Source organism: Harmonia axyridis, chromosome 7, assembly GCF_914767665.1.
Source record: "Harmonia axyridis chromosome 7, icHarAxyr1.1, whole genome shotgun sequence".
Taxonomy (NCBI): domain Eukaryota; kingdom Metazoa; phylum Arthropoda; class Insecta; order Coleoptera; family Coccinellidae; genus Harmonia; species Harmonia axyridis.
In genome coordinates this window covers 13,827,474-13,854,708 of record NC_059507.1, presented here as the reverse complement: position 1 = coordinate 13,854,708, position 27,235 = coordinate 13,827,474, and the positions used below count along the sequence as shown (strand labels likewise).

The following is a 27,235-nucleotide window of genomic DNA, read 5'->3' as shown; positions in this document are numbered from 1 at the left end:
GTTCATAAACATACCTAGGGTGCGTCCATAAACTTACTCGAGTATATATACAGTCCATTCAGGAATTATTGACATCGAAGCAGGCCGTGAACGTCTAGTCACGGCATTATTTCTAGTTACAAAAATATCACTAAAAATTGCTATGGTTCATCATAGAAATAACTGAAGACGCTGCTCAGCTAAATTCACACCATCACAGATGAATAACTGTTGCACCTTAACCTTAATTTTCACAAATGTCAAATTTATAAACAAAAATGGTAAAAAAAGTAGTAAATCCACGTCATGCGATTTAGATGAATCAATCATCTTTATACCACAGACTAGTAATCTGTGTTTATACAATGGCAACCTCTTCCACTCCTCGTAAAAGTGAAAATGAAAGAAAAGCTAATCATAATCCGCATTATGAACGTAACAGAATATTTTCGTCTACAACAACTAACCATTATAAGAATAAATTGGCCCGAATAGGCATTGAAAAGGATTTGAGAGAGTTAATAGAACGAAAAAAATTAGAAAAGGAACAAGAAAAGGTAATATAATGGGTAATTTATAAACTTTTGAAATGTAGAATTTATACAATTGGTTAAATGAATTCACATAATTTTGAAACTGTACTACTTAGCTGTTGACAATCAGGTTTGAAGAGTATTCTATATTATTGAAAAAAAAAATTATATTCAAAATTATATAAGCGTATTCTAAAAATTTTCTACTAAATTTCTTTTTGTGAACAGTATACATTCATGATTGATCAACTGGTTAGTAGTTGAATATTCTTTTAGAATAACCCTTCCCCACCTAAAAATCTATCTAATGATGAATCACAAATATCAAGAAAAGTGAGATTTGCAGAAGATAAGCTGCCTATTCAGAGATCAAAGTCTTTCACTTCTGGAACCAATAAAAATATTGATAACAATTTTGAAGCTGAAAGTGAAGTTTTGAGAGAGAAAACCTCACCAAAAAAATTCAGCAGAAGTTTTAGAGCAAAAAGAAAGGATTTTATTGATCTACAAAATCCTACAAACATAAAAGTTGAACTGCAAACTAATTCTGGTGAACGAAAATGTATTGTTGATGAGAATGTACACCTGGCAACTGTGAAATGTGATTTGAGAAATTGCAGAAATATATTAAATCATGTTGAGAGCAAATATAGTGTATTACAAGCAGCTCTTGTAGAGAAAAATGAAAAACCCAAATCACAAAATCAAAGTGTATTGCAAGCAGGTCTTGTAGAGAAAAATGAAAAACCCAAATCACAAAATCAAAGTGGTGATCGAAATAAATCCTTCAATAAGAAGAATAAAGGATCTACTCAAAAACCTATTCAAAATGAAGGATCTGTAAACCCTACTAGAAATTCAACATTGGGGGGTATTGACTAATAAATGGTACTAATAGATGTTATGTGTTTTATCTTTATTTTTAAAGAAGTGAAATATTATTATGATTTTATTTTTGATTATGGCTTTAATATAAATTATTATATATGTATACATTTTTATATAGTGAGATGTTTAAATTATTCTTGTTGGATTTTTATGTCACGATTCTTAAAATATATTATAAATGGATAATTTACATGAATAAATTTATTCTGAATAATAGTATTTTTAACAAAATCAACCAATTTCTTGAACTATGTTGAAGTGAGCTTGACCGTCATAGTTTCGTTTATGGAAATTTGCCATTTCTTGACTTATCGCAGCTATAAGTTTGGCATCATTCAATTCATTCTGAAAAAGGTATAATTAGATTACTGAAACTTTTGAAGAATATTGTGAGAAATAATATTTAATATTATAAAATTTGTATATTTTAGTTTTATACGTTGATTTCCAAACTATTAGACTGATATAATTTATCTGTATAGTAGATGCAAATCAAATGATTTTTTTAGCACAAAAGCTATTTTATCAGGACATTATACCTTCATTGCTTGTTGATAACAGAGTTCAGCTTCAGTTTCTCTGTCAAGCTTCAAATTGATCAAAGTAAGGAATGCCCAAACTTGTGGGATGCGATTGTTGCAGATATTGGCTTCTGTAAAACACTCTTCTGCACTGAGAAGATCATTTTCCTGAAAAGAGCATGAAGTTCTATCTACTTATAATCATTGGACACATAGGAAGACCTCATTCTTGCGAAAATGATTCCCAAGCTAGATGCTGCCACCATCAAAAAGAGGTATAAATGCTTGTTTAAAATATTACATATCCTGTAAGATAGATTTTGTTTTATAAAGTAATTGATGATAGCCCACCTGCACGCTAAAACTAGTATATAGAAGTTACAATACCGAATAATTCGTTAGTAAATTTATTGTGGAGTGAATTCAAAGGGTGGATCATTTGAAATGTAAATTAAGGTAGACCACTGCATGGTCGCAGTTCCCGGAAGGCTTACCGAAGCAAAACGACCCCAGTTTAAATAAGGTAGACCAGCTGGAGATCATTTTCCATGTCCAGCCATACTTACGTTGTAATAAAATGTTCCTGCAATAGTCCATGTGTACGGCGTTGGATGTCTCTTACATGCTAATAGCATGATCTGTCTTGCCTCCTGTTCTTTTCCCAATATGCTCAGTACTTTGGCAGTATGTATGTACAAAATATGCATATCGTCTGGTCTATCAAAACTGTCTAAAACATAGAAGAACTCCTCACGAGCAGCTTCGTATTTATGCTTCCAAACAAAGCAGTGACCAGTAAGAGATACAATGGCATAATTCTGAAAAATATTTCAAATGGTTTGTTCTACATTCTTCCTAGTACATCTTAATCTGCATTTTTTCAGATTCTACTCAGAAAGATGTGTACTGTGTACCTATTACCCCCTTCAAATCTGTCCTAGTACTTGCATTATTTTATGTTAACATTACATTTTTGCAAGCTTACCCATCCTTCAATGAGTTTAGCTTCTTTAAGATGATCCAAAGCGTGGTCATAGTTCTCTTGAAAGAAGCATATCACAGCTAATAAGTAATTAACTTTTCCAGGGTGTGCAGCTATCTCAAATGCCAAGGCATCTTCAACCCACTAAAATATCAGAAATAATCAACAATTTCAAAAGTACCTATTCGATCAGAAGGAAAATTCGCATTTGGATTTAGAATAACAATTTCAAGCCTTATCCCAAATTTTATGTTGATCGCGTTACAAAAACCAAAGAAAAATTAAGAAGACTATCTGGAAAAATTACCCAATATTTCCGAGACCACTAAACTGATGGAGTTGAGATTTTGAGTGCAGATATAAAACAATTTCAAGCTGATCATCAGAACCATAAAAAAATCAAGATTAATGTTGGGTAAGAAATAGCCAATATGTATATCCGTGACAGGGATTCTGCGTGTACAAATATAATTATTAGATTTTCTTAAGACCTGGATTTGAATTTTAACAATCTACTCACATAATACATTCGGAGCTTCAAAAGTACAACGGCAGTCTTGAAGAATACAGTTTGGGGAAGAATGTCTGATGTCCAAATCAAATCCTCGTTCTTCATGAAATAATCTTGGTCTGTTCTTTGATCATTTAAATATTGCTTAGCCATATCTTCGGCGAATGCCATTCCACCGGCATTGTTGTTCTTTTGGTAGAACAAGAATAGAATACCCCATCCTTAACCCAAAAATAATCACAGATCAGCAATAATGAACCATTTAAAAATGTCTGAGACTATCTCAGGTAGACTTTTTGGACACCGAATTCCAAATTTTCGGCCGAAACATGCTTTTTATACCATTGTCTGTGTGTCCTTAAATATTCTTGTATAAGTAGAAAATCCGAATATTTTAGAGCTCGTTATTTCCTGAACAGCTAAATCATTTCCTAAACATGTTTGTAGTTGCTTCCGATTTTATTGTCTATTAGTTGTGATTTTTGTGGATACAAAAAAATTTGCGTAAATTTGAACTTCTCGGGAGATTAAATACAGGGTTTTCCAATAAAATATTTCATTTTGGATAGCCTGCTATCTGGGCAGCTGTGATTTTTGAATATGTCATTTTTTCACATTTGACAAGTATTATTAAAAATAGAACGATACACACTTCAACAACGCATTGAAGTTGTTAAAATTCACTATAAAAATGGTGAAAATTTTGCAGTCATAGTTCACAAAACTTATGCACTTTTGGATAGTGGTGATGCACTTCTTCTCGGCTGGTAATAGTGAAACTGGTGCAAACAATTGAGCTGTTGGGACATGATAGTGTTGTGAAAAATCGAAACCGTGTGCGTCGCTCAAGAACAATTGACAATATTACTGCTGTAGCCTGTAGCTCGTAATGTTGACGAAAATCCAGATTTGTCGATTCCTGGAGCCACGTGAAAGATAAGTCTATGGCAATGCTCGACAATCGATTCAAGATCTTAAAGATGGAATTCGTGAAGTTATCGAAGACACTCAGCTACAAAAGGGCGAATTGGTTATGGAAATTTTCATGAAAAGGATATAGTACTGAAACCGTAGCGGTGTCAGCCATTGAGCTAATATCTTTTTAATCGTTTCAATGGAGTAAACATCCATTGATTTCTCTTAAAATATAATGGTTTTTTGTTAATATCATAATGAAACCTCTTATTGGAAAACCCTTTATAACAGTGATTAGCGGAGCAGTTGTAGGATTAGTGTTGAACATATTTTTCACATATAATGCAAAGGAATATTATTGAAAAATATATATTGAGTTATGAGACATATCACCTTCAACCCATCTAGGACGATGTACAAGGACGGTCATAAAACAAGTTTCAGCATCAGACATCTTTCCCTTCTCAGTTAGAAGAATGCCATAGAGAACTAAGCTGAAAAAATCATTCAATACTTTAAAGGCTTCGTTATTTCAAATTTTTGGAATTAGGCAAATTCAAATAACTGCTAATTGTGTGTCTTACCTATTTGTGTGATCAAGTTTCTTCGACAGCGCCTCTTTCAAATATTCAAATGCCAATTCAGGACTGTCTAGCTCTATTTGAAAAAGTGCATAGTCAAACCACACATCCGGATTGTCTTCTTGGAGGCAAAGGCGCTAAAATTATTATTTATTAAGAGGAATGGTAATTTATGTTCTTGGCATCTTCTATAGAGATAAGTGGTGGTAATCTATTTCAATGAAGACTTTCGGGGTTTAGTCCACTTGATTACTATCGTTATAATATACTTTATTTGCTCAAATAACAAATGATGTTTTAGCATTGTCAAAATCAGAATAAAGTAGTTGTGACCACAAGAAAATATCCATATGAATATACATGGATTAGTATCTTTAGATAGACAAATACATAAATAGATATAATAATGGATTAAAGTACAATACAGGTACATCGGAATATTTAGGAACAAAGTTGAAAATATCATAGCTACATATTTATTGAGGAGAGAACATCAGCATCAAATAATTCTTGGATATTGTAGGCATTAATTGTAAGAAGCATCTTTTTAATTTCTATTTTGAATTTTGCTGTTGAAAGATCTTTCATTTGCTTGGGAAGTTTATTGAAAAGTTTGATAGAGAGGTTGATAAAGCTTTTGTGAGTTAAGGTGAGTCTATGTTGTGGGATCATTTCTGTTTCTTGTGTCATATAAGTGAAGAGTATTTTGTTTAGAGAAGTTTTGCTCATTAGTTTTGATGTAATATAGACAGTGATATATAAACAACGATGGGAGAGTAGAATGTTTAAATTCTTGAAAATATGTCTGCATGTTTCAGTATAGGGAGTTGGTGTATTTTTATCCAGTCTGTAGCATTACCCCACATAAGTATTCCATATGATATTTGGCTTTGGAACAGTCCCATATAGGCTACTCTACAGATTTCCATGGTAGCTGTCTGTGATAGTTTTCTCAATAGGAAGGTTATACTTGCAAGTTTACTTGTGAGAGCTTAGATATGATGTTTCCGTGATAGTTTTGTGTCGAGATGGAGTCCTGAGAATTTAATGTTTTCTATTTCCACATTAATTCCTTTGAGAGAGAAATTTAGAGGTACTGTTTTGTTTAAATTAAGACTTCAATTATATTTCTGTTTATTATTTTCGTGTTTATTGAATCACAGTGCGCTTGATAAACAGTGGTGTCGTCAGCATATAAGATGGACTTTGCATTATTCACGTTGTCTGAGAAGTCATTCACGTACAGGATGAACAATAATGGTCCTATGATTGAGCCTTGGGGGACCCCTGTTAATATATTTTGAACTGTGGATCTGACATTATTATATTATACAAGCTGAGTTCTGTTTGTAAGGTAGGCCTCAGTGAAATCAAAAGAGTTTCCACTAATGCCATATAGTTCTAGTTTCCCTAGAAGGATGTTGTGATTATAGGGACACCTTGGGGATGATGTAATTTAATGGCATCTAACTCACCTCCATGAAATATTTTTCAGCAGAAGTATATTGCTTCAATTCGCAAGCTTCTTTGGCATAGAAAAGAGTCGAATCAGTAGAAGACTCTCCTTCTATAAATCGAGAGGTAAGAGAGCAGCTCTGCTTGTTCAAAATCGTGTTCATTTTGGAAACGAGATAAACGAAGAACTTCCCTATGAGGTCCTGATCTTTCTTGTTGTTTCTGCGGAAGTCGAAGTCCAAGACGTCGTATTTCTTGCTGATTAATACGGATATTGCTTTTCTCAATGTGATTATGTATTTTTGATATGCGCCAATGCGACGTAGATAAGTCAGGAAATCTGCCTGGGTAGAACCTGCATCATTCAAATTGGATTGTTATTGCCAATATGGAAATATCATTTGCACATGACGCATCAAGGAACTTCGACAAAACAAAATTTTGTTTCTAGCTAGTGAAATTCTCTAGGATCATTCTTGTGACGGAACTTGGTAGTAAGATGTGGAATGCTACATCTATATATTCTAATGTCATGATTATTTTCCAAATAACTGAACGGATTTTGCCCTTTTTTACACATATGATGACCCAAAAATGTGATCTGCATTCTTACAATGACAATGTTTCTTATCCTGGGTGTATTTGTTGAAATGTTCATTCAAGTCCATGCTCATATCCTGAATAACGTGTTTGAAATTTTCTTCCACAACCTTGATGCTGAGTGCAATTTTCGGGAGATTAGGTTTAACAGGGACCAGTTCTTTCAAACTAAAAATAATAATAATTACTTGGGTATGGATATTCTGATCACATCTATAACTGAGATTATTGAAATGCAAACATCTATCGATCTGCACAATGTTTTTGTTAAACTCACTTTGTGATCAAGTCTTCAGCAGGTCTAGATTTTACCAACGGTTCGGCTATTTCTATTTCTATAATTATAATTGTTGGATCTCCGTTCTCGTTGAAAACTTTCATACTTGGTTCTTCTTCCTCTTCAGGCGGAGGAGGTGATGGAAGAATCTAAGAACAATACGGTTCCTATAAACTAGCTTTGTATCATCTATGAATTTCAATGGATTAATCGGTCAAAACAACTTTGTGATTTAACACCTTTAGACTTTTTTCTTTGGGCTAGGTGTAAGATAAGATATATGCCAAAATGATCCACATCGATTCAAGACCTTGAAAATGTAATTTGTGAAGTTATCGAGGACATACAGCCACAAATGTGCGAATTGCTAATGGAAAAGGATATGGTTCTGCAACCGTAGCTGTGGTGGCAATTTGGTTGATATCGTTTTCTCATTGTTAATGTCATACCTTTCTCTTTACAATTAACATTCATTAATGATTTCTCTCAAAATATATAGTCGTTTTTTCTTAAATATCAAAAAGAAAATTCTTATTCGAAAATCCTTTTCATTAAACTATTTTTCAAGAGAAATCATTCTCAAAATACATATTACGATCATTTTTAATCTATTAAATTCATACCTGGTCTTGTGATATGCCTTATGATAACCAGGAGATTTGAAAATCACCAAACTTTATTTGAAATTCTAGTTTGTGTTCGAATAATGGAAATTAGTCTAGTTTGGAGCTGTATGAACTAAAAATCAATCTTCTTACATTTCTCGCATTATCATCTCCTGTGCGATCAGTTTTATTTCCACCTTTTTTCGTAGAAATAGATGTGTTCGACACATCGCCTTTTTTCTTTGGTGGTTTTTCTTTTTCAGCTTCCAACTTCTTTATAGACTTGTCGCTGGTTTGCCGTAAATTTTCGCTTGATTTGGGTTTAGGTATAAAGAAAGAGTCTTGTATACCAGTTGCCTTTAGTACTTCCTTCTCATGATAAGTTGATAATTGACAGGCAACTCTGGTGTTGGTTACTGAAAATAAGAATTGATAACAAGAGTTGTCATTGCCATATTTGATGTTGAAAAATCTGTGAGACAGAAGACATAATATACCTTCTTGTATAAAATTAAAATAACTCTCATATTGTTATGTTCTGATGAATATCAAATGGTGTTAGTGCATTAAATCATATTATGCATCTACCATACTAAATTCCCAATTTTCATTGGGAATCTTAATCGAACAAGATTTGATGTGTTATTCAATAAAATTTTAATTTTCCAATTTAACTGATTTATTTAAAAAGGACCATGCACCGGAATGAATAATGGCTATCGGTTAATTTCAAATGTTAGTATTGTTTTTTGTAGACCTTTATATCCTTAATAAGAAAAACTGATCAGAAGACTCTGGTCAAATAGTTTTTTCGCTTGATTGCAGCTGAAAGGGCTATTCTTCATTGATTGCTAAGGTTTTTTATTTTTTTAGGGATGTTTGTCTCTTAACTTAGAGTTACACATGACTAGGAGGAAAACGTAAGGGTTTATTGCGTGTATCGGTCTATCGAAGTTTTGATTAGTGGGATTATACTGTATTATGATGACAGTTTGAATGATTTAACATTTACCGCCAGGATATACCAGAGATGAGATGTCTACTAGTGCCATGAGGTGAAGAAAAACCGAGTTTTTTCCCTTCTTCTTCATATCTAACCTGCCACTGCCAGTAGTAGACCTCTTTATATTTTCATCTGCAGTTGCATCTAACACAGGAAGCTGAAATAATTAATGGTAGAATTCTTCCATCAACTTGAGATACAAAACGGAATTATACTTCAAGAGATTTAAGATCACAAGAACAAAGCTTACACAGGACAAAACTGGTTTTCTAGACTCCAAAGAGGGTTGGAATATGAAAAATTTATTGTTTAATTCATCTGTTATTTCTGCAGCAAAATTTCAAGGAAAATAACAAAACTGCAATCAAACTCACCACATCCCTCTCAGTTAACAAAATCTCCAACAAAATAGATCTGTACCTCAGGAGATAATTGTGTAGCACAGTCTTGTTTAATTCTGTCATTATATTTCTTCTAATATAATTGTATACCAGTTTGGGTTCTTGTGTTTTGATGACTGAAGTAATACTCTTATTTGAGCTATATCTAACATTGTCGAATTCTTTACGAATTCTAAAACGTTCAATATCTTTCTGAGTTTTAGGTTCTTAAAGATTTTAATAACTTGTAATCACCTATATTTAGTTGTGTTTACATTGTCTCCAATGGCTGGAATATTCGGCCAAGCTTTCATTTGGTACTCAACGTTTTCTGATAAAGAAACTGAATTGCCAAGGATCTGTTTTCTGTCGAACTGAAAATGAGAATTTTTATTGAAATTTGATATTAGCCACTTTCCCTGGATGCTAATTTAAAGATCTCATCACAAAGATTACGAACATTATCAGTGAATGGTATCCAAGCGCAAATTCTGCATTCCAAATCGGATGAAGACATGACTTGTGGTACATTGAAAATGCTTTCCACAGTGAAACTTAAAATAGTTGGATCCTTGGCGAATTCAATTGGTTTGTCAATGAGCACAGTGACGCACATTTTCGGTATATTTCTGAATGTTACCATCCGATCGTCATCGTAAGAAACCAGTGGCTTGAGATCTACAGATGCATTGAATTTCTGGTTACCTAAAACACAAAAGATAAATATTTAATATCTTCTAGGTTTCTGTGATATCTATCGAATAGATATCAGATGGAAATCACATTACCATATTATTTTATCGATGGATAACTTACCTAAGATAAGAGGCAGCATGTCCATAGTGCCCATACCAACCACAATAGAATTTTCATCTGATCTCTGTGAGGTTTTAGAGGGAGACGATAAATCTTCATTCTTTTTCCCTTTCATAGATGACTTATCGGGCTTTTTGTTTTTATTTTTGTCTTTCAGAGAAGTAATAGTAAGATCGTCCTTTGAAGCAATTTTTTCAACGCTTGATTCCTCTGATAAAACTTTATTTTTATTCGACTGTCTAGTTTGCTTTATTAATTCCTTATCTTCGACAATCTCTCCAGTAAATGCTTCATAAACACTTATTGCACTATCAAAAGACGATTTGGAACCTTGAGTCATATCCTCAAAAAGTTGCATCTGGTTGAAAAATTCATTATCGAATTCTCCAGGTGTTTGATATATTGTAACTAGGAGAAAATATATAACTTTTTGGGTTAATACTTTTGAAGATGAACTAAAAGTGGCCATGATAAAAATTTGATATTCTTAAGGCTGTAGGCTCAAAGTTAAAGTAGATAACACATAATCGTAGCCACTTTTAGGTCCTACTTAGAGCATCTTACATATGACTGGCTTCGATACAAGATCATCTAAATCTTTTTCTTTCAAAACGTCGACATCTATGTAAAAACTCCAATTTAACTTGACTTTTTCATCAATTATGAGTGTCTTTTCTGAGATGTCGATAATCTTTCCATTATATTCACTTTTTACATGAATAAAACATACTTGGTGAAATGCTTTCTGAAAAGTGTTGAACTCTTGATTTGTTTGAGCGAAAGAATAAGACAAACAAATTGAAGAGTGTGTTATATAGTAAAGATTTTAAAATGTTTGTTTCAATTTTGGGATAATAGCAATAGTTAAACTTACCACATTTTCTATAACATCTAGAATGATTTCAATAGCATGAATATCTTGAGGTTTTTTTATTTCATCTTCAAATTTTATTCTTTCAGTCAATTCACCTTCCTGAGAACTCAAATCATTATTTGGCAATGCACTAGTTCGCTGAAATTGAAAAAAGTCTTGAAGATATAATAAATATAAAATAAAGCACTTACACTTTTTCTATCCTTAGACATTTTGTATACTTTTTTGGCGTCTTTTGTCAAATATTTCCATATAATTTGGAAATCTAGAATCCCTATAAAATCAATCTTGTTTAATCGTACAAGAGATCTTATTTATACTATTCCACCATTCACATTATGTGAAAAGAGATGCTTTTTTTCCTATTTTACATCTCAACCACTAGAAATTTTCCAAGTAGGGGTCCAAATATTTTATACATTTGTGAAATTTTGTTTTCTCAATATTTGAAAAATACCCATCCAATCGAATTGGAATATGAAAATTCCAAAATAGTTGAACTAATTATTATGTAAAATTTCGATAGAATTTTATCACTGAGAGATTAAAAAATTTCGATATCTGCGTATTTATCCTTTAGATTTCAATGAAATTTGAGTTTGTATATATTGTTCATACATTAAGTGATTAAAAAATTTTAGCTATGTATGTAATCAAGTTTTACTGATATTTCAGTCGTCTGACTTTCAGAACGGACTGATTTGTTTTGAATATTGAAGTATTATTTGCAAAGAGGCTCGAAGAAGTTAAAAGAAAAACGTAATTTTTGTCGAGTGACCTCATGGCAATAAGCCGCAGTATTCATTTTTTTTGAGTTTTCAAAAATAAAAACAAATAAAGTTTGTTCTATATTTTATATCAATTATAAAATTACACCATGAAATAACAGTAAAGCGTAAAAGTTTTATAACTATATTTTCCAATAAAATAAATACATTCAATAGTTATTTCAATTAGATGATGTTCACAAAAATATTTAGAATGTTGGTTAAAATTGGAACAAATAGAGATTGAAATCTTTCAAAATAAATAAATAATTTCTATGCTCAAATTATGATTAGCTAATCACAGTTTAGTCTTCGTGAAATGAACTTTTAGCTAAATTACATAAATCCATTATACATTTTCTGAAAAATCCAATTCAGTCCATCATGTCATATAAAAATGTAGAATTAAAGCAGTTGCTTACAGATGAGAACCTTGATGTTTGTCAGGAAATACTAGAGATGAAAACATTTGTTAAACTCCGTTTCTTTTTGCAATACACACTATTCGAATCACATTCAAGGTTTCTGAAGAAATTATGCATTTCCAAACAAATAAGTAAATTCTGATATGTTATAATGGATATTAGAAAAATCTGATTGGATCTATGTTCACTAAATATTAACATAAAATTGTACAAACAGGATGCTTGTGGCCCTTTTTCTTACCTAATTTTCAAATCCCATAAAGTTTGAAATAGGTATAAATGATCACTTTCCCCATTCAAAAATCCAGAAACAATTCAATATATATCCTATAGTTCAAGATTTTTCTTTCATTATGAAACGGACAAATTCTTGCTAAGGAACATGGCAATAAATGTATAATTTATTTTAGAAAATTGGAGTTTTCAAATAGCAATTGTAGAGAAAAAAATTTTCCAACTAAATTTGGCGTAAACATGTTTTTTGAAACATATTAAATGTTGCAAATTTTTATTAAAATGAGGAAAAAGATCAAGGCTAATACTTGAAAGTCACACCGAAGCTATAAGATGTGAGCACTTTTTATTTTGTTCTGTATTACACTTCAACTTCGGTCAATCATTTTGGCTGAGTGATTTGAAAGCACCATTGCAATGGAGATCTATTTCAGTGATGCAATTCGTTACTCAAAGCATATATTTCCTTATGGTAAGTTGACTAGAGATAATTCCATATATAAAACTTAAAAATATATAAAAGATACAACATTGAAACATTCAAGGAACCATAAACATCCTGCTGATGCAACCAGACATTAAAGCAAATATTTCAATTGTTCTCTTATTATTATCACCATCATTTCGGTCTTGGCTCAGGAGCTGAAGTACCATAGTTAATAACGAAATCATCACATTCACTTTGGTACAAACCTCCAGGAGCACTCGTACCCATTAAATTAGGAGATTCTAAATCACTTCCTCTTGGGACAGTATACATATTCCTACCACGAATTCTTCGACTAATAGAACTTCCTGAAAGTCAGAAAAATGGTTTAGATTTTTTTTAAATTTTATTCTTCCTCCCAATTTTTTGAGTGGTTTCTGAACATTTCATTGATAAAGTGAGTAGACAGATAAGAAATTCATTATTCAACACTCACCTACAATTCCTAAATGTTCTTGTATATCACTCTGTACATCAGAAACATCCCACATAGCCAAGAAAGCTTGGCAACAAGACTGTTTACTACCAGGAACAACATAGGGCTCGTAAGAGAAAGCATAATGATGGCCTATGGCAGCCATACACATTTCGATACACAACAAGAAATCCTGAAATGATTTTTAATTTATAATAACACAACAATATGAAAAAATTCGAGTTCTCTGTGGACTTGGTAATCTACTTGAAAGCTAAAGTAAACACACTCTTGTAAACTACAAGGAGAAATTGATGAATACATGACGTTGCAGTGTAACCATTTTGCATGATTTTGTGATTTAATGAGTGCCCTGTAGTTTCTGATGATAACAATTTTGTTGTAGAAATATGTGTCAAACGTGGACTTTAAGTGTGTTTACTTCAAACAACACAACTCTTGTTGGAAAATAGATGGTTTAACAATCAGTACAAAAGTAACTAATTTAATTCAAATTTTAAATAATTCAGTTATCCTACCTGTAACCTTGTTGATAAACCTTGTTCTGCTTCATGACTGTCAGAGGTAGTCCTTATTATTTTTTGATACACCAAAAAATCTATCACTACTCCTTGACTGAAATTTAACTCAAGTTGAATCTCATATATAATGAAAAATGAACCAGGAATATCTAAATTTCAAATTTTTCACTTACAAAAATGTGAGGAACACAACAGCTTTTATACATAAGAATTTGGGAAATGGCTTCATAGGTCTCAACTCATGGACATTAGCTTTGTAGAACATAACCAAGCAGTACATAGCAACGAACTGTGATATATTGTTGACAGCAAGTACATATGGGTATGCCACATCAGCTTTGAATTCACCACCCCCGTACACACCTGATAGATGACAAATCCTGGAAATAAAAATTATTAAAGTATTAAAAAATTCGAAACTATTGAAGATTCCACTAATTTTGAGATTTTATAAATAGCAGAAAAATCAAAATAATGATTTTTCATCAACTTACACAGCAATGATACTTGTGGCAGGACGAACAACTGTATACTGTAGAATTCCATGTTTGCAAATATGAACAAATTCTCTGTAACATTTCAATAATTAGAGCTCTTCTGAAATTAATTCTTCAAAATGTAATACCTCCCCATTTCCCAGTCTGGTAAACAGCAAAACGGGAAAATGTGTTTAACTTGAGGTTTGACCTCAAGACTAGCTTCTAAATCCATCTCCATGTTCAAATAATTTAGGAGATATCTCATAAAATTGTAAATAACAAAGGCCTCATAACATTCTCTGAAACTATTCACATATATTGAATTTTCTGGATTCATTAACCCCAGCCACTGAAAATTAAAGATAAATTGTTAATTAAAACAGGAGTTATAACAGAAAAAAAATATAAGAAATGATAAGTACTCCTTCAAAACAAAGATAACATTCATCCTTGATCAATAATAAATAAATGAAGAGCAAATTGCATATCAAAACAACTAAAAGATTAACAATATTTATGAGGTGATACCAATTTGACGATTTGGAATAATTAATTGTGATGATTATTATTATTCAGGCAGACATTAATCAATGTTCATATTTGATTTCAAATACTTACAGCATTCACTGCATAAATAGGTACCATCCATAATATTCTGCAACATGAGTATTAATAGTAAACACCTTAGTAAACAAACAATTAATTTTACCTTATAATATGTTTCTGCAACTTTGGAGCTGTATAATGAATAATATGCAATATGATTTCCCATAAGGATATCGGGACCGCCACCCAAGCGAAAATACCTCCAATCAGAACTTCTCTATTTCGTTCTTGAAATCCTTCTTTAATGGATTGCATCAAAAATACAGGTACCATGATCAATGCAGCTAAGGCATATATAAGGATGAATAACGGTCTGATCCATTGTCTCCATTGCAATAAACAATTGGGGCAACACATTTTACATTTTTAATTAACCAAATTCAGAGGAAAAAAGGTGTTTATCAAGTTCTATAAAAATCAGTAGCACAAAAACATTCCATTCCCACAATATTCGACATCTGTTTTGATTGACTCGTCCACAGATAACAAGTCAACCTTGGCATTGACGTTTTAAATATTTTATTACTTTCTGAACTACTTACTTATACCTACGGAATACAGAAATAAACAAGGGGGAGTGGGGTTTAGCAGAGATATGATAATGGTTCTGAATTATCTCCTTTTAAAATTGTGTAAACAAAAATATTGTTCCAGTAATAACTACCGCCGTTTCGTCAAATAATATAATGAAACTATCTTGTAAATAACTTAATTTTCAATGCTTCCTCAGATTAGATATAATTTTATCTACAACATATTTCTGCAGAAATTTTAGCTTTGTCAAAAAATGGTTTATGAAAAATGGAAAACAAACATATCAATTACCTACAAAATATTTAATATTAGTTTAAGTACAATAAAACAAAGTCAACAATCTATACTGTATTTTACAATAAAGATTCATTTACATCTATGAAAATATAAAAAAAATGTCACAATCAACATTGTAACCTTCGCTATGGATATTTATAATAAATACAAACCAAACAATATGAAGGTTATTACATCAAATAAAATAAACATTCAATAGAATTTGGAAGCCACCAAAAATAATTTTTTTTCCACAAAACAAACAATATTTGTCTGACCAAATGATATATGGTGTTTTATTTACAATGATTTTTAGACTTTACATCTTGATCATATACATTCAACCATCGTAACAACTAATATTTCAAAGTTAAAAATATTCAAATTTCAAATTAAATATTCTCAGATTATAGAATATGATGTCAATCAATATATGGCAAATCACCTGAAGACTTGTTGATTGATTTTACCATTTAGGACGAATTTCTTTGAACAACCACTGTTGATAGGCATTATTTATATCACATGGCATAAGTGAGAGATGAGAAGTCTGGGGATGTAAAGCCATACACTTTCTGTGAACTCTATGCAGAAGTGTATGAGTATTTTCATCGTACAACCATGGACCGTCAACAGTTCCCGTTCTGCAAAATACAAGTTTGATGCCTTGACCATCTGCTTCAATGCATCTTTCTCCAACACCTAGATCAAAAAAAGTTAATTGTAAAGAAAGAGTAAGGATTGCATATCTGTTCATCCCAAAAACAGCATAAATGTGAAAAATGCGGACATATTCCATCTCATTATGGTCATATTAGGCTATTCACCATTTTCCCATTGAAAATTAAGGGAATTTAAAACAACATTGAATTCTAACCTCAAACAGATTACTATAGTAAGAATGTTTTATCAAAATAATCTCAACGATGCACTGCTATCATCATAATAATAAGTTTATTACATCAAAATGATCACAAGAAAAAGAAGTTGAATCAATAATGAAAACAATCGCTTTTGCATATTGCACTTGATTGTTTATATTTCCAAGTCATTGACCCCTTCTGTGAAAAATGGTATTTTGGCAGACTCTTTGAATTTTACTATTTTGATTACTATATTTTTAAGAAATATGAATGCCAATTAAAAATATGCACTCTTTATGTGCTCAATACACATTACTGAATAATTTGAAAATTTTGTCAAATAGCCTATTAGAATGTTGATAGATTTTGTATGTTGAAACTTACCTAACTGTCCTTTAGAATTCAACCTCAGTAATTGATTATTTCCGAAACCATGACAGTGCTGGATAGCCATCAATGCTGGAGGACCATGTCCGAGAGTATCGATACATTTACTAACAGCAACAGATCTTAGTTCACCAAAATGAAGATTTGGGGGTAATTCCGGGAATTTCTCCAGGACATCATAAGCAACTTCCTCCATGAACCATTTGAAACTTTTACATTTGAGCTGTTGTTTCAACTCTAACTGAGAGGTTATATCACCCATATCCAAGAACCTTGCCATTGGCTCTCGAGTGTAGAAAAATTCCTTATATTTTTCATCAAACCATGTTTCAATTACTCTCTTATAATTGATAGTGATAAGAGGTCCTTTCTTTTTCTGAGCCAATTTCCCAAAATTATAAGGCATAAAACTTCTATAAACGTGGCCAACTCTTGAACAAGGTACCCATTCAATACTTCCACCACATTGCCATATTTTGAAACTCAACTCAAAATTCTCACCACCCCAAACTAACAGACCAGAATCGTATGCACCTAGTTCCAAAAAATATTCACGATTTATTGCAAATAAACCTCCAGCATGTGTAGGACTTTTATATGGTTCACTGTTATGTTTTCTTTTATTTAATTCACGATCAGGTACTTCATTTTCTTTATATAGCATACCCCATTCAAAAATTCCCCTGAAATGGCGATCTTCACCATACACAGGTCTATATTCAAAGTTTTTGTGATTTATTCCATCTATTATAGGAACTGTTAGTACTGTATGATCTCGATAAATTGGGGCTAATAAAGGAGGTAACCAATTTGTGTTAACTTCACAATGAGCATCTAAAAATACAATTACCTCGCCAGTTGCCTCTTTGGCACCTCTAGATCTAGTTCTGATTAAGCCTTGTCTTTCAGTATTGCGTATCAATTTAACAACACCATTATATTGTTCTAGATAGTTTTCTAATTGATCCTTTAAATTTTCCTTATCACTGTAGTCATCTACTAACAAAATTTCCTTCAAGATATGTTTAGGTGTTCTGTTTAATACTGAATGTACTGTTCTTAATAAAACTGACCATCCTTCATTATGGAAAACAATAATTACACTAGTACTTGGGAGGTCTTCTGGATAATCCCAATGTTTACATTCTTCTAAGCGAGTATCTCTGATTGTTCGATCAAGGGAAATTTCATCTGAACATGCAATATTCATACCGTACTCTGATTCTGATTGATCAGCAGCATTCTGTTGCTCTTGTTTGAGATAATAGGGAAGCCCTTTTTCACCTGGGCCATCTTTATCCTCAATATTTTTAGGTTCATAATTGCCAAGACCTTCAACTAATTTTGGTACTTGTTTATGATCAGTTGATCTCAAATAAGATTTGAAAACTGGTTCATTCTTGTAAGTGGACAACAAATAGAAGATTGGTACAAGGATCAGTAAAACTGCCAAAAGCCTTATTATACGGGCCTTTCTACCGAAATTGAACTTGGCAGATACCATTTTTGCTCGCTTTTTCAGTTAGAGTCAGATTTATCTGAAAGGAAAGTATTGTAGGTATTTCAAAAGGTCATATTTTCCCAGACAGAGGTTATCCTGGATGTTATAAACTTACAACCTTGGGATTAGTGAGAGTCTTCAAGATATACTGATGTATTAACCCTAAATGGCGAGGGCAACTCATTTAAATGATGATATCAGACTTATGATATTGAAAAGTTCCTGTTAGAATATTCAATTTCCGTCATTTAAGATACCGGTATTATTAGCTGACGTTTCAACTGTTCATCGGTAATGTTGGCATTTTTGTAGGCATTTTGTTATTATGACATTTGGGTTTGACGTCATTTTGACGTTTTGATACAGCACAGAGGATGAAAAATTGTGTTTTTTCATTCTTCCTCTAGTTTTTTATTCAAACAACACGCTACAACTAAGATGTCTAAAAACGTTTTTAGACATCTTAGCGACAACCTAGCACAAGCAATATAAAATATATTAATATATGAAATCTATCTATCTATGTATTTTGGGTTATTATTATAATGAATGAAAAAAGTAGTACATTGAATTATAACAATAACAATAACAATAATCTTTATTTTGAGGAATAACCTGAGTACATAAATAAGCAAATTATTAAACAAAATTGATGTCATAAATCAAGAATCGGTGAGCGCTATGCCAGTCTCCCCAACAAATACTCTTCCACTGTATACGGTTCAAGGTCCATCAGCAACGTATGGACCTCTTTTTTAAACCTATTAATAGGACCAGCTATTTTTATTTTATTTGGCAATCTGTTGAACAACCTTAAACAGCTATACAGGGCAGTCTTTTTCGTCATCGTTAGGTGATGGATTGGGTATGAATAGTTATTTGTTCTTGTTTCATAAACATTTTGGGGTTCATACTCCTTAAAAAGTTCCCTATTTTTATAGAAGAACAGCAGGCATTCCTGGATGTACACTCCACTCAGGGTCAGGATTTTTGCTCTTCTAAAATGCCCTCTGCATGACTCTCTGTATCCTATTCCTGCCATGGTTCTAATGACCCGTTTTTGCACGACAAAGATTTGTTTGATGTCTCTGCTATTTCCATAAAAAACTATCCCATATCGGAAGACTGACTCGAAGTTAGCATGGTATACCATTTTAATCGTAATGTCATCTACATATCTCCTCAGGATACGTATGCAGTAGCTCACCCTATTCAATTTATCAATAGTTTCCTCGACGTGGCAGTTCCAGCTCAGACAGCAATCAAGAGTCATACCCAAGAATTTGGTGCTGTTTGTCAACTTCATTTTTTCCTTGTTCAATACGATCTCCGTAGGTAGCGCATAACCAGGGCGATTTGTTCTGATTATCATCGCATTCGTCTTCTCGTCATTGAGGAATAGTTTGTTTGAACTAAACCATTCTTTCATTTGTTTCAGTATGTTGCCAGCTGAATTAAGTAGGTCTGGAAAGAGTTTTTGTCTGATAAGGATATTCGTGTCATCTGAGTAGTTAGTAAGACTGAAACAGTCAGTTTCCTCCAAGATTTCAGCAATGTCATTCAGATAAACAATGAGCAGCAAGGGTCCAGCCACTCCACCTTGTGCTACGCCAGTATTAATAGTCCTGATTTCTGATAAACCTGTCTCACCTTCTTTATCCACCCGTACAAATTGTTTCCTATCCGACAGATATGATTCAAACCATGCTAGAGCAGGACCTCTAATGCCGTATCTCTCAAGTTTATCGAGTAGTATGAAATGATCCAAGCAGTCAAACGCCTTGGTCAAGTCAAAAAACAGGGCCATAGCAACTTCACTTTTCTCCAGTGCCTCAATGATGTTCTGTGTGAATTGGAATATTGCAGTCTGGCACGATTTTCCTTTTTGGTAGCCATGCTGTGTTTTACTCAGTAGGTTGGATGTAGTAAAAAAATCTATTATGCGGTTACACATAACAGATTCAAAGATCTTTGAGAAGCAAGACAACAGACTGATCGGTCTATAGTTTTCCAGTTTTTCTTGATCACCCTTTTTATAAACTGGTCTTATCTTGGCCAACTTCAAACCATCCGGGAAGAGTCCACACTTCAAGGAATTATTCAGAATATATGTCACAATGTCCACTATGCTTTCTATACTCAATTTCATTATCCTTGTTGGGACCTCATCACTACCTGCACTCATCTTGTTTTTTAGGTTTTTAACGACCTTCATCACCTGCTCTGGAGTTGCAGGGTGTAGGAATATGGATATACTGTTCCTCTTGATTTTACTTCTATAGGATTGTGGATTCATTGTTGATACCAGGTCTCTGATTGAAGTTATTAAAAAATCATTAAAACGGTCAGCCACAGTCTTGGGATCTCCATCAACTTGTTTATCTCTCGTGTTTACTGTCCCTCTGATATCCTTTACTATTATATTATAGGTATTTAAGATTCAGCATATAAATAATAACATTCACGACTTGAAAGTTGAAATCATTACTCAAAATATTTTGGTCAAAATGTGAATTTATTGCATTTTTCAATTTGAATTGGAATTTAATAGGCAGCCGATCTAGAATCTCAAGATGCTAACTGGAAAATTTTGATTGAAATATTATTATTACGAGTACGACGTGCAAGTTGAACTCGACCCGTGATTTCTCGGAAACTTTGATTTGGGAATTTCCAACTCTGAACATTCCTCAATTCTAGTATTGAATACATCTTATTCCAATGCATATCTTTTTCAAATTGCTGAGCTCAACTAAAACTTGGCTGATACTTCTGGAAAAGTCAGAAAAATCAGAATTAAAAATGAAATAAGCAGAGGAAAAATGAACAGTCAGGTTGGTCTCCAAGGGTGCAATTGGTACACGAATGAACGAGCGCTCGAAAGCTCCTGAATTCAAGTCATTTTTACGGTTTTTCGAAAATTAAAAATGAAGACGTAAAAAGGTATTTGGAATTCTTGCATGTAGTAGAAAAGGACGGTAAATCAGAGAAACGTTTCAATTTGATTCACTCATCCTGAAAAATGTTGGATTATCAAAAACGCTGAGGAGGGAGGAGTTGACAGATCTGGAGAAAGTCACGTGGTATGAACCCCTCTTAAGGTACTACAATTATAACCGTACGGCAATTTGATTGATATCGTTTTCCATCGTTAATGGCAAATGGATACCTTCCTTTTGCTATGCAATACCTAAACATTTGGTTTCTGTTAAAATATAGGTATTCTTTTTTTATCAAAATGAAATCCTTTATTGAAAAATCTTATAGAAAAATCAATGCGATGGTTGTAACAAAATCTCATCTTTTCTTCTGGTGCATATATTTCGCTTATTCATAAATAATCACCCTATATTTTGTGATGGTCGGATTTGTAAATTGAAATGGCCATCTGGAATGACATCGAAAACTGAGAATTCATTTTATAACAACAATAAAATGTATCCGCTGTGATGGAGTATGAATTTTTATGAATTTCCAATGGAGATTATACGAGATTGGTTGAATTTATATGGAAATATCAGGTTACTTATATCCTTCCAAGAAGTTGGAATTGATTTATAACCTCATGTTCTATGTACCCGAGTCTTTGTAAAATAAAACGATGGTGGTTGATATTTCTCAGTTGGAACTGTGGGGTTTCCCAGGTTCTGATTAAAAACAGCAGATAATCGCACTGACCTAAGATCGTCTGCAGTTTTATCTACTACATCTATTTACATAATTTATATTCGCGATATTATTTTTTTTTTGTGAAATGAGCAACTATATAAGATGAAATGAATTTTATTTATCAATTCTGTATGAACATTGCATCTGACTACAGTAAACGACTAATTTTCAGTTGTGATCAAGTGAATTTTTTGCAGAAGCTGTTAGGTTAGTGCTAATTGTTAGGTATAAGTTGCTTATTTTCATCTTACCTATATTTTTTATATTAATTGTGTAAATATCCATTTTCTGTATTGAATCTCAATAATCGAAACGTTTTGAAAAAGTATTTTCAGGAATTGATTTCAGTACTCGTTGCAAATTATTTTTTGTGTTCAAACCATTGAAACACATTATTCGAATTAGTACGTAATTGAAGTTTTGGGGAGAGAAAAAAGTTGGCAGGAGCCATATCAGGGGAATTTAGTGGTTTTTGCATAAAATTTGTTCCAAGCGTCCAAAATCCATGAGTACACTCCATAAATCTGTGGTCTTTTTTGACGATTTATTGAGCACTTGAATATCACATAGGCTCATTTTCTGTGGTCCCCAAGGGTGCATGAATGAAGGAGCGCTCAAAATCTCCTGATGTCACGTCAGTGCTTTCCTAATTTTTTTGTCGATATCCTGCTTGAATTTTCTATGCTTCTGAAAATTCAATTAACATGAAATTTTGCACATATAGTGTGAAATTATTATTCCATATACAGGGTGTTCCCAAATTGGATGTACGTATGAAAATAACAGATCATTTTAACAAAAAAATACCCTCTAAACATTGGCCCTCAAACCCTTTGTGTTCGAGATACAGTTTAATTTTTTTTAAAGCTTTTTCTCTAAACTCCTTCCCATCACTATTCAACTTAAATTTGGCATAAGCATTTCAATTTGAAGTTTTCATCATGTGATATGCTAATTTTGAATGAAAATCTACAGGATGATATTTTCTCTGGAACAGTGTTCGATTCTTTCCTCCAAAACCTTTTTTTTGGTGGACCACTGGTTGTTTAAAAAAATTTAAGAAAAAACTTTGTTCTAGTACTACACTTTTTGGTTTCTTGTAGTTTTGTCGTATCTGCTAACGACCTCGAGAAAAAAAATTTCTCTAGTATAGTCATCAGGAAAATCCAAATTATTATTTTCAGTGAACTGTAAGGAATAAATTAATTATAAGTGTGTTATTTAGCCAATCTGTAGCAATGATTAATAAAGATAATCTGGTACATTCATCACAAAAAAGTAGGACTAAATAGGTAGGGATTCTACTGTAGAAAATATTGTGACCATTTTCATCGGATTATGCTGAACAAAAAACTTCTTTATTATGATTATAGGAAAAGACCTACGTTCTCAATTTCAATATTGAGCTAGAGAAGGATTATCACGAAAGTTGTACCTACTTCCCAAAATTTATGTAATAATAGCACTGATAGTTCTCAGGAGTGCTATGATTTAAACCTCAATTTTTTTCCAGAATGAAGAAATCAGTATGTCTTCTATTTCTGCTCGGTGCTGTTATAAGCACATGGGCTTATCCAAGTGGTGCTCCACCGAACCTGGTTTGTGATAGCATGGCCGTTAAGCATGGTATACACGATCCGCAATCATCTAAAATACCATACACTGTCTCGATAGTCCAACCTGACCTTTCACCTGAAGAAGAAACTGACATTATCATTTCTGGAGATGATTTCAAGGGTTTCTTCATTCAAGTTCGAAGCGGAGACAAAGCTGTTGGCAGCTTTGTGACTTCCCCTGAGTATCAGGACTATCAAACCATGACCTGCCATAATCATAGGGATGTGAGTTGAATATTTTGAAAATAATAGTTTCCACTTTCACTATAATGTCTATCGTAGACACGTAGAGTAATTTGTACTCCATATTCAACTGGAGTATACTATCCAAATCCAGTTGAATAAAAAAAGACAATAATTAGTGTTATAACATTGGTTATTGTATTTTTTTTAAAGATTCATGATTTATAAACAGGGGTTGAATTGTTTCAGAGCGCTGCCATTCAAAATGATGCTTCAGTGAAGAAGAAGGTGATTTTGAGATGGAAGGCACCTCAAGAGAAAGGAGAACTAAAAGTCTAGTAAGTGAAATTTCCAGTTATGTTGAAAGTAACTAACTCATATATCCCGTATTACTTTGTTCAAGATTCAGTATTTATGAAAATTAAGTGCAGGTGACTAAACCAGCCGAATACAACAAATGATGAAAAAATTTGAAGATTAGAATTTTGTAGATTAAAATACAGGGGGGTCCATATAAAACAGTTCAGCCGAATATTTCCGTGAGAATGAGTTTGTCCGGAAAATTCCCTTCTAGTGGGCTGGCAACCCCCCTCTAGAATATTGAATTGCAGTAGGGGTCTGAATATTTTTCTATTCTATTTATGAATATGTTAAAAAATTTCTGTTCGGCTTTCGTTTCGATGTGAAACACTCAATGGAAAGAGATGGATAAATGGAGAGATGGATAAAGACAACTAAGTAGTGCTGAAATTGTTTATTCTTTGCTTATAAGCAGTATTTAAAATCTTAGTCAATGTTTTATCAACATTTTTTAGCATCCATCACAACTAACGCCAAACAGAATTTTTCAAGTATTTTAGTAGAATTGCAAATTGCCATTTAAGATACTTGGGGGAGTTTTTCTTCTTCCTCCTCAGCGGTACCAATTTTGGCCGAGCTGAGGCCTTGTGTCCAATTGTTTCTCCTCATGGATGAAACTGAGAACTAATATAATGCAGGAATAGTGCATTTGAAAAGGGGATTACAAGGAAATGGGAAAGATCGAATACAAAGCCTTAGTTCAAGCAATAATACATGACAAAGAGAGTGGCAAACATATTTTGAAAAACTTTATAGTCCAGGAGAATCTAAATGAACAGTTCAGGCGATACAATATGAAGATGGAAACACTAATTAACCTAAAAATTAGATCATACCTCATTCTGGAGCAAAAACAGCAAATGTCATCAAAACAGGAAAGCCCTAGGAGTGAGCAGTATTGAAACTAAAATTTCAACAGAGCAATTAGTATCAACAGGAATATATGAAGGATGGCAAAGTTGAAAATAATAGCTCAGCTATAGACGCAATATTTATCATCTAATGAAAAATCCGATCAATAATGAGCTTCATAGAACTCACTTAGACATTCGATGGGGTACGATAAGGATGTGTTAGATTTTATTTGAGATAGTTCTGGTGACTCTACTACGGAGATCCTGGTGCTCCATCTCCCCATATGTCCCCTCAAGGTAAAACTTTACCTGTCTCGACGTTTTCGGAATATTTGGATGAATTGTTTTATGTGGGCCACCCTGTATAACACAACTTCATTATTTTAAACTTACTGAATTATTTACATTTATTTTCAGTATCACAATGGTGAAAGAATTCGCTACTTTCTGGAATAAAATAGAAGCAGGAACTCTTAGAGTTAAGTAAGAATATTGAAGTGATATTAGTACTACTATGGCATCAAGAAGAAATTGGACAGTAATATTCATACCTTCTATTTTGTGATTATTCTACTGTCTTCAATAAAGCATCCATATTGGAGCAAAGGTTATTTTATCCTTTCCATTTTTCAAAAAATTATTTTTATTATTATACTTTCTGATCTACTTCAAATGCCACTTCTTGTTTGTTTTTTCTTAATGAAGATGGTGTTTGCAATAATTTTAGTGGAAAAGTTTAGAAGTATCCAATTATGATATTAATAGTTGATCTATTATAATGCTACTATTCTTTCAAATTTCACTTTGTATCTTAGAGAATTTTCTATTAGGCAATGAACAGGAATTTAATAATTTGGCACGATATGAAAGAAATGTTCTACGCTACTGGCGGAAACATCTAAGACGATTTGCTCCCTTAATCTTCGGCTCCTGTATTCGGAAGTAGAATTGATGGAGGCCAAAATTAGTTTTCAGATATCCCCATGTCCAATTTCCCGTAAGAAATGGGGATTCTCTGCACTATTCGACCCAAATTATATTGAATCCAGGGTCCTTTCGAAAAAATGATATAGTATATAAAGATATCTGACCCTCTGGGGGAATTAAAGCAGAAAAATTCCGGAACTTATACAGCGATAGAAGGTTGGAAGGGAGTCTCAACCGTTTGGCAAGATATTAAATATGAAAGGGCTTTGAGAAATTAATTAGTTCATTCTTTTCTTGCCTTATGTAGATCTCGAGGGAATAAAATGAAAATTTTTGTGTTATTCCGAACACTCAATTCACCAATACTTCAAGTCGAGGGCGAATTCTCGTATTTTCTGTAGAAAAAAACAAATTGATCCAAAACGTAAAATCCAATGAAACAATTATTAAATCGAATATATGAAATAACATGAAGACTGACGTACGTTTCGAAATTTTTGTATTTTCTGAATACAACGTTTGCTCTTCAGAGTATTATAACAGACCAATTGAAAAGTCCTCGGTCTACTATAGTGAAACACATTTTTTCGGCACAATTCGAGGGCGATACAGCGATTATAGCGATCTTCCAACTTTTCGATATCATTTTTGTAGTACTATTGTCGCTTCAAAATAGGCCTCAGTTTCGGCGATTACTTCTTCATTGGCGCTAAATTTCTTTCCAACGAGCATTCTTTTGAGGTCTGCGAACAGGAAAAAGTCGCTGGGGGTCAGATCTGGCAAATAAGGTGGATGCAGAAGCAATTCGAAGCCCAATTCATGCAATTTTGCCATTGTTTTCATCGATTCGTGACACGGCGCCTTGTCTTGATGAAAAAAAACCTTTATTCTTCAAATGGGGCCGTTTTTTAACGATTTCATCCTTTAAACGATCCAATAACGCTATATAATAATCGCTGTTGATGGTCTGGCCCTTTTGGAGATTATCAATGAGTATTGCACTTGCGCATCCCAGAATACTGATGCCATAACCTTACCAGCTGACTGTTGTGTTTTTCCTCGCTTGGATTCGGTTCATCGTTTGCAGTCCACTCAGCTGACTGTCGATTGGACCCTGGAGTGAAATTATGGAGCCATGTTTCATCCATTGTCACATATCGATGCAAAAAGTCAGGTTTATTGCAATTAAA

At 32.9% G+C, this 27,235-nt stretch overlaps 5 protein-coding genes and 1 long non-coding RNA gene across 10 annotated transcripts; 3 read left to right on the top strand and 3 right to left on the bottom strand.

Moving 5' to 3' along the window:
* Positions 1 to 221: 221 nt before the first annotated feature.
* On the top strand, positions 222 to 1,614 carry LOC123685261. The gene is made up of 2 exons (XM_045624908.1): positions 222 to 536; positions 789 to 1,614. Exons 1-2 carry the CDS (start codon positions 297 to 299, stop codon positions 1,392 to 1,394), a joined length of 846 nt encoding a protein of 281 aa, XP_045480864.1. The 5' UTR covers positions 222 to 296; the 3' UTR covers positions 1,395 to 1,614.
* On the bottom strand, positions 1,449 to 11,174 carry LOC123685258 (cilia- and flagella-associated protein 70-like). Its single transcript, XM_045624903.1, has 19 exons — positions 11,112 to 11,174; positions 10,921 to 11,058; positions 10,611 to 10,791; positions 10,047 to 10,454; positions 9,691 to 9,935; positions 9,486 to 9,604; positions 9,225 to 9,423; positions 8,860 to 9,007; positions 8,001 to 8,263; positions 7,243 to 7,391; positions 6,979 to 7,133; positions 6,386 to 6,720; positions 4,914 to 5,047; positions 4,723 to 4,823; positions 3,424 to 3,635; positions 2,907 to 3,047; positions 2,488 to 2,739; positions 1,940 to 2,089; positions 1,449 to 1,745 (listed from the first exon to the last, which is right to left on the bottom strand). Exons 1-19 carry the CDS (start codon positions 11,130 to 11,132, stop codon positions 1,632 to 1,634), a joined length of 3,465 nt encoding a protein of 1,154 aa, XP_045480859.1. The 5' UTR covers positions 11,133 to 11,174; the 3' UTR covers positions 1,449 to 1,631.
* Positions 2,042 to 3,397, top strand: LOC123685262. The gene is made up of 2 exons (XR_006748276.1): positions 2,042 to 2,196; positions 3,008 to 3,397. It is a non-coding gene; the product is annotated as an uncharacterized LOC123685262 (long non-coding RNA).
* A 644-nt stretch (positions 11,175 to 11,818) lies between the features above and the next one.
* Positions 11,819 to 15,398, bottom strand: LOC123685260 (transmembrane protein 184C). Its single transcript, XM_045624907.1, has 8 exons — positions 14,979 to 15,398; positions 14,888 to 14,924; positions 14,416 to 14,618; positions 14,285 to 14,359; positions 13,964 to 14,170; positions 13,788 to 13,884; positions 13,270 to 13,441; positions 11,819 to 13,141 (listed from the first exon to the last, which is right to left on the bottom strand). Exons 1-8 carry the CDS (start codon positions 15,230 to 15,232, stop codon positions 12,966 to 12,968), a joined length of 1,221 nt encoding a protein of 406 aa, XP_045480863.1. The 5' UTR covers positions 15,233 to 15,398; the 3' UTR covers positions 11,819 to 12,965.
* Positions 15,399 to 15,692: 294 nt separating this feature from the next.
* On the bottom strand, positions 15,693 to 18,771 carry LOC123685259 (N-acetylgalactosaminyltransferase 7). 3 transcript variants are annotated; one of them, XM_045624905.1, is made up of 3 exons: positions 18,552 to 18,771; positions 16,933 to 18,473; positions 15,693 to 16,387 (listed from the first exon to the last, which is right to left on the bottom strand). In XM_045624905.1, exons 2-3 carry the CDS (start codon positions 18,437 to 18,439, stop codon positions 16,152 to 16,154), a joined length of 1,743 nt encoding a protein of 580 aa, XP_045480861.1. In that variant the 5' UTR covers positions 18,440 to 18,473; positions 18,552 to 18,771; the 3' UTR covers positions 15,693 to 16,151. The 3 variants fall into 3 exon arrangements, with proteins under 3 accessions (XP_045480861.1, XP_045480862.1, XP_045480860.1); XM_045624906.1 differs by having other exon boundaries at positions 18,555 to 18,771; XM_045624904.1 differs by having other exon boundaries at positions 16,933 to 18,771.
* Positions 18,772 to 22,160: 3,389 nt separating this feature from the next.
* Positions 22,161 to 25,729, top strand: LOC123684644 (putative defense protein Hdd11-like). Of its 3 annotated transcripts, XM_045623969.1 has the most exons (5): positions 22,234 to 22,312; positions 23,479 to 23,558; positions 23,619 to 23,946; positions 24,154 to 24,242; positions 25,536 to 25,729. In XM_045623969.1, the coding sequence occupies exons 3-5, from the start codon at positions 23,620 to 23,622 to the stop codon at positions 25,603 to 25,605; spliced, it is 486 nt and encodes a 161-aa protein (XP_045479925.1). In that variant the 5' UTR covers positions 22,234 to 22,312; positions 23,479 to 23,558; position 23,619; the 3' UTR covers positions 25,606 to 25,729. The 3 variants fall into 3 exon arrangements, with proteins under 3 accessions (XP_045479924.1, XP_045479926.1, XP_045479925.1); XM_045623968.1 differs by lacking the exon at positions 23,479 to 23,558 and having other exon boundaries at positions 22,161 to 22,312; XM_045623970.1 differs by lacking the exon at positions 23,479 to 23,558 and having other exon boundaries at positions 22,182 to 22,330.
* Positions 25,730 to 27,235: the final 1,506 nt, after the last annotated feature.

Bases quoted from the DNA above. Each gene is read 5' to 3' on its own strand.
- LOC123685260 (XM_045624907.1), bottom strand. From the start codon at position 15,232: ATGTGTTGCCCCAATTGTTTATTGCAATGGAGACAATGGATCAGACCG. The intron at 14,360-14,415 runs GTATTACATTTT...GAAATGTTACAG, and splicing joins CCAGACTGGGAAATGGGGAG to AGAATTTGTTCATATTTGCA. The intron at 13,142-13,269 runs GTGAGTGTTGAA...TCTGACTTTCAG, and splicing joins AGAACATTTAGGAATTGTAG to GAAGTTCTATTAGTCGAAGA.
- LOC123684644 (XM_045623968.1), top strand. From the start codon at position 23,620: ATGAAGAAATCAGTATGTCTTCTATTTCTGCTCGGTGCTGTTATAAGC. The intron at 23,947-24,153 runs GTGAGTTGAATA...GAATTGTTTCAG, and splicing joins CCTGCCATAATCATAGGGAT to AGCGCTGCCATTCAAAATGA. The intron at 24,243-25,535 runs GTAAGTGAAATT...ATTTATTTTCAG, and splicing joins AAAGGAGAACTAAAAGTCTA to TATCACAATGGTGAAAGAAT.
- LOC123685258 (XM_045624903.1), bottom strand. From the start codon at position 11,132: ATGTCTAAGGATAGAAAAAGT. The intron at 10,792-10,920 runs GTAAGTTTAACT...AACACTTTTCAG, and splicing joins TAGATGTTATAGAAAATGTG to AAAGCATTTCACCAAGTATG. The intron at 9,424-9,485 runs GTGATTACAAGT...TGAACGTTTTAG, and splicing joins GTAAACACAACTAAATATAG to AATTCGTAAAGAATTCGACA.
- LOC123685261 (XM_045624908.1), top strand. From the start codon at position 297: ATGAATCAATCATCTTTATACCACAGACTAGTAATCTGTGTTTATACA. The intron at 537-788 runs GTAATATAATGG...ATATTCTTTTAG, and splicing joins TAGAAAAGGAACAAGAAAAG to AATAACCCTTCCCCACCTAA.
- LOC123685259 (XM_045624904.1), bottom strand. From the start codon at position 18,439: ATGGTATCTGCCAAGTTCAATTTCGGTAGAAAGGCCCGTATAATAAGG. The intron at 16,388-16,932 runs GTAAGTTTCAAC...TTTTTGATCTAG, and splicing joins GAATTCTAAAGGACAGTTAG to GTGTTGGAGAAAGATGCATT.